The sequence below is a fragment of the Salvia hispanica genome, unplaced genomic scaffold (assembly GCF_023119035.1).
Source record: "Salvia hispanica cultivar TCC Black 2014 unplaced genomic scaffold, UniMelb_Shisp_WGS_1.0 HiC_scaffold_387, whole genome shotgun sequence".
NCBI lineage: Eukaryota > Viridiplantae > Streptophyta > Magnoliopsida > Lamiales > Lamiaceae > Salvia > Salvia hispanica.
The window spans coordinates 1-9000 of NW_025952121.1; the positions used below are offsets into that span (position 1 = coordinate 1).

Sequence of the window (9000 nt, forward strand, 5' to 3'; positions counted from 1 at the left end):
GTTTATTCTTTAATCTAAAGAATATTACTTCAACCCTTTTGCCTTCTTTTTTCTACTTCTTTTAATATCTTTTGGTCACGAATAAAGTCATAGCAGTATTCTGACCGAAATTAATTGCTCTAAAATATATGGAAATTTCGCCTTTTAGATTCAAGCACGACTTTCAATAACGTCTTACGTAGTCCATTCCCAAACTACTACTACTACAATATAGTAGTAATTCTCAATCATTGAAGCAACTACAAGAACTATTTTAAATATTTACAAATAGCTTTTTCTTCCTTGATTCCGGACTACCAAGTTTGCTGTGGTAGTACTAAAATAGCTTTTTAAATATTCTTTAAGACATTGCTCTATAAATTAACTAAATCTACACTTTCAAATTTTCTATTAATTGCCAACTAAAACACATACTCCATAAATTCTTGAAATTATCGAACATGAACATCTTATACAGTAAAGAAACATCTCAACAAACAAATCACGATATGCTAGTTAGGAAACGAGCCCATGCCAATACATACTAACAATAACAATAGTGCACATAATATGTAAAAGTTACACAGGATTTAGGAAAGAGTAATGCTATGCAGCCATAATGTGGCCAGCCACACAATGACATTTTTGTAAATAAATATAAAAGTCAATGCAATAAATTAATAGTAATAGTTAGTGCTAAGATAATTTTACTTAATTACCCTTTTCTCAATTTTTTACTTAAAATTTTAAATTTACAACATTCTCTCTCCATAATAATTTATGCACAATTTACGTCAAATTATATGCACAATTGTATTGGAAATAATCATATCATAACTATTAACTAAGAGACATCACAATATATCATAAATAAATTGTGTTAATAAGTACTTAGTATGTATGCTTGCAATTTTAACATTAATTGTTTTTAAGTACATCAACAATGGGGATATATACAAAGGATAGCAATTACTGCACGTTAACATATTAATAATGTTAAAAAAAATCAAAACATCAAATACATACATAAAATATAAATAATAATTGTAAAATAATGGAGTAGATCATAAGTCTTGGAAAATCAATTAAACATTCTATTTCATCTTTTACGTCTATTTTTTTTTTCTTATTAGTGTCGTTTATTTTTAATTTTATGTTTTTCTTTGATTTTACATTGTGGTGTTATTTAATACTTGAAAATATTTGATCCCAAATTATTAAATAAATTTAAGATCAATAAAAATTCTTCGTTAAATTGAATATCAATTCAAATCTCCAATCTAATCCAATAGGAGTACTAGATGACACCCAATTAAATCGAAAATCTACTCAGGATCTAAATTACTTAAATGAATGAAAATTAATTTGAATATCAAATTAATCTTTAGTTACATTAAAGATCAATTAGAAATAAATAATTGAAGTTTAATTATAAGTAGATTAAGCATATTATTAAATTATAAAATATCATACTATAGTTATATAATATAACAAGCTGTTAACAAAATTATAATTATTGATAATTAATCTATAATAGTATCACAAATGTAGGATCATACTATACATGTAAAAATTGACACTGCATATTGTGTATATATTTTCACGTGAGATATCATTTATAGTTGATTCAAATTTGCAATTGTGAATTTCAATTTATATTATATTATATAATATTATATTAGAGAATCAATTGTAGTATATAGTATCATATTAATTGAGTTTGTTTATAGCAATAAATATTCTTTGCTTGCAACAGCATATTGTATTCTTATTTTGTAAATGTAATATCACGTGGCCAAGGTCTAACTAATTTTAAGTGTATAACTAGAGAACAAATCTCAGCCACACATCTTAATACTCCAAATTAATCCTATGGTTTAAACAAACTTTCAAATTTTTATGAGAAAATACTTGTCTAAGGGCATTTTGGGAATTCAATATTTCAACATGAATTAATCAAATTTATAATCATCCATCGTGAGTTTATCGTCAAAATCTTCCCAAATCATTCTCCAATCTGAACCAAATTTAGCTTAGGATTTCTTCCAAAAATATGAAATTCCCGATCTGAATCAAATTCAAGCGCGATTTCTCAGATCTGAACCAAATTCAGCTTCGTTCTGATTGAATTCAAGCGCGATTTTCTCAAATCTGATTGGATCGATCAGCGCGAATTAGTTTGGATCGATCAGCGTGATTTGATTCTGATTGAATTCATCACAACTGATCAAATTCGCTCCGGATTAACCAACGCAATTTGATTCCTTCATCGCGACGTCTGGACTCCTTCAAATGGATTCAATTCCGATACATTCATCGGAAGATTATTTCGATTCTGATTCCTCTTCATCGGGAGAGGAAGGAGAAACTGAATCTAAAGGTAATTATCAATTATTATCAATTAAGTGTTGTTGCTCAGCATGATTAGATCGTGTATGATGTGAAAAAACGTTAGAGTGAACTATATGTGACGAACAGTGAAGTAAATATGCTCTATATTGAAGTAAATATTGTTTGTATTGAAGTATATTATTCATTACAGTGAAGTATAACATAATTAAAGTGAAGTATTCCAGTGTTAGCGTAAAGTGTTTGTGATTCATGGTTAAAGTGAAGTAAAACATGGTTAGAGTGAAGTATTCATGTGTTATAGTGAAGTGTCTGTCATCTATGATTGTAGTGCTCTGTTTTTCCATTCAGTGAAGTAAAACATGGTTAGAGTGAAGTAAAAGATGGTTAGAGTGAAGTAAAACATGGTTAGAGTGAAGTGTCTGTCATCTATTCTTGCAGTGCTCTGTAATTCCATTTCAGTGAAGTAAAACATGGTTAGAGTGAAGTAAAAAATGGTTAGAGTGAAGTGTCTGTCATCTATTCTTGCAGTGCTTTGTTTTTCCATTTCAGTGAAGTAAAACATGGTTAGAGTGAAGTATTCTAGTGTTATAGTGAAGTTTCTGTCATCTATGATTGTAGTGCTCTGTTTTTCCATTCAGTGAAGTAAAACATGGTTAGAGTGAAGTAGTCCATGGTTAGAGTGAAGTAAAACATGGTTAGAGTGAAGTAAAACATCTGTGTAGTGCTTTGTTTTTCCATTTCATTGATGTAAAACAAGGCTAGAGTGAAGTATTTGTCATCTATGCTTGTAGTGCTTTGTTTTTCCATTTCAGTGATGTAAAACATGGTTAGAGTGAAGTATATTTTTGCTCACAGTGAAGTATATATTTCTTACAGTGGTTTACGTACCAAAATGTCCCGATGATTTGAAACCAAAAATTGGACAAAGTTTCATGACCCTTGATCGTGCATTGGACTTCTACAACAATTATGCTCGATATGTTGGGTTTGACACCCGTAAGAAGGGATCAAAAAAGGAAAAAGATGTCATTACTTGGATTTATGTGGTGTGTAGCCGAGAAGGTACAAAGCAAAGAAAAAATGAACAACATGAGGTGAAACGCAAGCGTTCTTCTATTAAGTGCTTTTGTAATGCTAAAGTGTCTTGGAAGTTTTTTATGGGTGTTGGTTATGTTATACAAAGTTTTGTTGAAGAACATAATCACGAGATGGTTGAGGAACGCCATAAGCGTTTTATGAAGTTGAACCGCAATTTGGATTTAGTCCATCAGAAATTCATACTTGATTGCGCTAATGCAAATATCGGTCCAACTTTAAGTTTTAGCTTACTCAAGGAAGTACTTGGTGGATTAGATTATGTAGGGTGTACTGTTTTAGAAGTACGCAACTACAGACGCGACCTTAGAGCATACGTGGAAGGAGCTGATGCACAAATGCTATTAAATGAGATGCGCAGGAAAAAGGAACTTTGTGGAGCATTTACATATGAATTTGAGGTCAACTCAAAGGATAGACTGACACGTTTGTTTTGGTGTGATCCAACTGCCAAGAGAAATTATCATATGTATGGTGATATTGTTTCTTTTGATACGACATACTCAACAAATAGGTACGTGCACACTAATTACATTCACATGCCTTGTTCTTTATTGAGCATTTAGTGAACTACAATAAGCTTACAGTGAAGTATATTGAGCATGGCTTATATTGTACTGTTTTTATTCATTTTAGTGAAGTATAATGAGCATTTAGTGAACTACAATATTTGCTTACAGTGAAGTGTATTGTGCATGCTTGTATTGCTTTGTTTTTCCAGTTCAGTGATGTAAAACATGCTTGTAGTGAAGTATTCCAGTGTTAGAGTGAAGTGTCTGTCATCTATGATTGTAGTGCTTTGATTTTCGATTGCAGTGAAGTAAAACAAGGCTAGAGTGAAGTATTCCAGTGTTAGAGTGAAGTGTCTGTCATCTATGATTGTAGTGCTCTGTAATTACATTTCAGTGAAGTAAAACATGGTTAAAGTGAAGTAAAACATGGTTAGAGTGAAGTGTCTGTCATCTATGATTGTAGTGCTTTGTTTTTCCATTTCAGTGAAGTAAAACATGGTAAGAGTGAAGTAAAACAAGGCTAGAGTGAAGTATTCCAGTGTTAGAGTGAAGTGTCTGTCATCTATGATTGTAGTGCTCTGTAATTCCATTTCAGTGAAGTAAAACATGGTTAGAGTGAAGTAAAACAAGGCTAGAGTGAAGTGTCTGTCATCTATGATTGTAGTGCTTTGTTTTTCCATTTCAGTGAAGTATTCCAGTGTTAGAGTGAAGTATTCCAGTGTTAGAGTGAAGTGATTATTATTTATGTCTTATAGTGATTTTAACATGTAGGTACTGCATGATATTTGCTCCATTTACGGGCAAGGATAATCATGGTCGCCCTGTGACATTTGCTGCTGGCCTTTTATCCAAGGAAAGTGCCGACTCCTTTTCATGGTTATTTAAACAATTTGTGAAATGTATGGGTGTGGCTCCAAAGCTAATCGTAACCGACCAAGATTTAGGAATGAAAGTTGCTATTGCAGAGGTTCTTCTTAGTACGAGACACAGGTGGTGCATGTGGCATATAATGAATAAAGTTGCTGACAAATTGCCAAAGAACATGCTTGGTAGTGAAGAACTAAAGAAGGAATTGAATGCATGTGTTTGGTCGGAGTTGATAGAGCCTGATGCATTTGAAGAATCTTGGCATGCTATAATGGAAAGATATGGGCTGGCCAATAATGACTGGTTTTCATCAATGTTTGCATCTAGAAAGTTTTGGGTTCCAGCCTTTTTCCGTGATTTTCCGATGAGCTCGTTGATAAAGACAACATCTTTGTCTGAATCACAGAATAGCTTCTTTAAAAGGTACTCAAAGTGTCGGGCTAACCTTATGCTATTTTATATGAACTATAACCATGCTTTGGAGGCTCAGAGAAGTAATAGCGCAAAGCTTGAATACTATGATTCAACAAAAGTGCCTATATTGCGAACAGAATTGGAAATTGAGAAACATGCGTCAACAATATATAGTGGTAGTGCTTTTAATGCAATTCAAGAGGAGATAGTTTATGCATGTTTCTCTTTGTCTTGTTCAACTCTAGGAATGTCTACCAATAGAGAGAATGAAGTATATAACATAAATGACAAGGATTCAAACTCATGGACAGTGACTTACTCCATTGGCGATGACACCTATTTGTGTGGATGTAAAAAGTTTGAGAGACTTGGTCTATTGTGCAGCCATATACTTTGTGTGTTGAAATATAAGTTTGTTAAGTTGATACCCGAGAATTTGCGTGGATGGAGATGGTTGAAGTCACAGTTTGTGAAGCCAATACATGGAGGCTTTTGTGATGATGAAGAAATACTCTCTGTTGTGGACGAGAAGAAGATTGCATTTAAAAACTTGTATGCATTATTCTTTGAAATAGCACAAAGTATTGAAGGGAACATTGACCAAATCAATGCATTTACTGCAATTATTGAAGAAGGTAAGAAGCAGCTTCTCGGAAGTGTTGTTCTGTCTTCGACAGAGAAGAGAGCATTGATTGAGAATTTCTATGGCTCACAAGTTCCAAACATTATTGAAGTTCATCCTCCTAATGTTGTCAGTACAAAGGGAAGTGGTAGTAGGAGAAAATCCAAGAAGGAGTCGGCAATGAAGTTAGCAATGAAACCAGGCCGAAAGTGTGGAAATTGTCATGTGATTGGACACCATGATTCCAGGAACTGCAAAAAGGTGAATGAGAAGGCAAAACAGAGGCAGTGAGTATTTGGAAAGAAACAGTTCACTTTGTAGCCTTTTTAGAGCACCAATGACTCATTTTTATTACACTTTTGAGTGATTTTTATCTCAATTCAAACTTTGTTTTTATGTTAAGCTCAATTGCGAATAAATTCAATTTTATTTGTGTTCGTTTTACTGCTTACAAGTCTTTAGTTCGCTTATTACATGTTTTGGTTCATTTATAGTGATGTAATATTGATTATCGTGTAATAAACAAGAATAGATGACAAATACTTCACTCTAACATTGGAATACTTCACTCTAGCCTTGTTTTACATCACTGAAATGGAAAAACAAAGCATTACCATCATAGATGACAGACACTTCACTCTAACACTGGAATACTTCACTCTAGCCTTGTTTTACTTCACTCTTACCATACTTTTACTTCACTGAAATGGAAAAACAAAGCACTACAAGCATAGATGACAGACACTTCACTCTAACCATGTTTTACTTCACTCTAACCATGTTTTACTTCACTGAAATGGAATTACAGAGCACTACAATCATAGATGACAGACACTTCACTCTAACACTGGAATACTTCACTCTAACCATGTTTTACTTCACTGAAATGGAAAAACAAAGCACTACAAGCATAGATGAGACACTTCACTCTAACCATGTTTTACTTCACTCTAACCATGTTGTACTTCACTCTAACCATGTTTTACTTCACTGAAATGGAATTACAGAGCACTACAAGCATGGATAAACAGACACTTCACTCTAACACTGTAATACTTCACTCTAGCTTTGTTTTACTTCACTCCAATGATGTGCATTGTGTATATAGTGAAGTATATTGTGCATATAGTGAACTATATTGTGCATATAGTGAAGTAAATAGCTCGACAGTAAATAGGAACTAACTATTGAATTTAAATGAAGTTTTGTACAATAGTTCATGAACGCTTGAAGTTTACAATCATGTTTTCCACATCTATGTCCATGTTTTTCTCACATTCTTTATAATGCTTTGATGTTGTTACCATGTTTTTTAATGACTCATGGTTTATTTCTGACAACATTAATGCGCTGCAATACTTTGCTCTTAGTCTTTGGAGTATTCCCTTGCTCCTTGTAGATAATCCACATTTCCAATCTTGTTCCCGCTCACCATAATAACATTCCATATGTCTCATCAAAAAAACTCCACAATCTTCTGCATTTGATGTTGTTCTCCAAGACATTTTTAGCCTCTTTATGGTAACATCCTTTATTGATTTGCATTGCACGTGATAACCCATTTTTGTCAAATAATGACAAAAATACATTCTCTGCAATATATTATCATGAATATCAGAGGTAGTTCACTGTAAAGAGTATTCTAGTTCACTGTAATCACAAAATACTTCACTATATATCATGTATACTTACCACAGTTTCAGGTATGCTACCATAATTGATTGTGATGTCCTCATCACTACCATTCTTTGAATTGTCAATCACCACTATGCTTTTAGTGCTAAATCTAAAGCATATGGTGTAGTAATGTTCCGCAGCACAAATTGGAAAGAACACCTACAAAGATGATAACAATTTCAGAATAAAAACAACAGTGAATATAACAAAGAATCTTTTATATTCAATATTTACCAAATCTACGTCGACCCACTTGAAATACGGAATTTGTTTAATCTCATCTTCTAGATTGCTACAGAATCTATCAATTGTGGTGTTGATGTCCGCCCCATCAGGCCGTTGTACAACTGTATACAGCTGAAAGATGAGACAAGTCAAATCTGGATATAAATAATTCACTATAGTGAACATATAGTGAAGTAAACATGCTTTATAATGAACATATACCATCAGTTCATTTTTCAAAATTTATACTATTCTTACACATAGGTATGTTGTAAAAAACAGGCGCCTCGATGAAGATAGAGCCCTGTATTCTTCCATGTTATTCAAATAAGATGCCCACGCGTTGATCACACCCACTTCTACTAGCTCATGCGGCAACAGTGAACAAAATTCTCTTTTTGTTACAATTACAACATCATCATCATACAATATGTTGTCCCTGTTCAAACATGTATGTGTGTTAAGATTTCTTTTGTATATTTTTTCTTCTAAATAAGAACTATAATATAAATCTTACTCATTTAATTTAGGTGTTGTCATAATCCAAAAAAATATTTGTGACTCTTGCAAGGTAAACTTTGTTTTTGCCTGAACCATTCTTTCATAGAATGGAGATCGCAGAGCAGCGGCTTTTCTCTTCTCAGCTTTTGAACGTATTGCCATTTGTTCAATCCTAGCACTTGCCTGTCAGGGCAAGAATGAGATGAAAACTTCACTATATTGTTTATATACTTCACTTTATAAGACATATAGTTCACTGGATGTGTATTTTTACATTACTGAAATAGAAAAATAGAGCAAGTTTTACTTCACAATAACCATGTTTTACTGAAATGGAAAAAAAAGCACTACAAGCATGGATAAACAGACACTTCACTCTATACTGGAACACTTCACTCTGGAACACTTCACTCTAACACTGGAATACTTCACTACAAGCATGTTTTACATCACTGAAATGGAAAAACAAAGCACTACAATCATAGATGACAGACACTTCACTCTAACACTAGAATACTTCACTCTAGCCATGTTTTACTTCACTGAAATGGAAAAACAAAGCACTTTAAGCATGGATGACAGAGACTTCACTCTAACACTAGAATACTTCACTTTAACCATGTTTTACTTCACTGCAATCGAAAATCAAAGCACTACAAGCATAGATGACAAACACTTCACTCTAACCCTTGAATACTTCACTCTAGTCATGTTTTACTTCACAATAAGCATTTTATCAATTCTTACAATATCCGG

The 9000-nt window shown here is 32.9% G+C and overlaps 1 protein-coding gene across 1 annotated transcript; it reads left to right on the forward strand.

Annotated features, from left to right (window-relative positions):
• Positions 1-3263: 3263 nt before the first annotated feature.
• LOC125199118 (protein FAR1-RELATED SEQUENCE 5-like) lies at positions 3264-6132 on the forward strand. The gene is made up of 2 exons (XM_048097259.1): positions 3264-3940; positions 4710-6132. Exons 1-2 carry the CDS (start codon positions 3264-3266, stop codon positions 6130-6132), a joined length of 2100 nt encoding a protein of 699 aa, XP_047953216.1.
• Positions 6133-9000: the final 2868 nt, after the last annotated feature.

Bases quoted from the DNA above. Each gene is read 5' to 3' on its own strand.
- LOC125199118 (XM_048097259.1), top strand. From the start codon at position 3,264: ATGACCCTTGATCGTGCATTGGACTTCTACAACAATTATGCTCGATAT. The intron at 3,941-4,709 runs GTACGTGCACAC...TTTAACATGTAG, and splicing joins ACGACATACTCAACAAATAG to GTACTGCATGATATTTGCTC.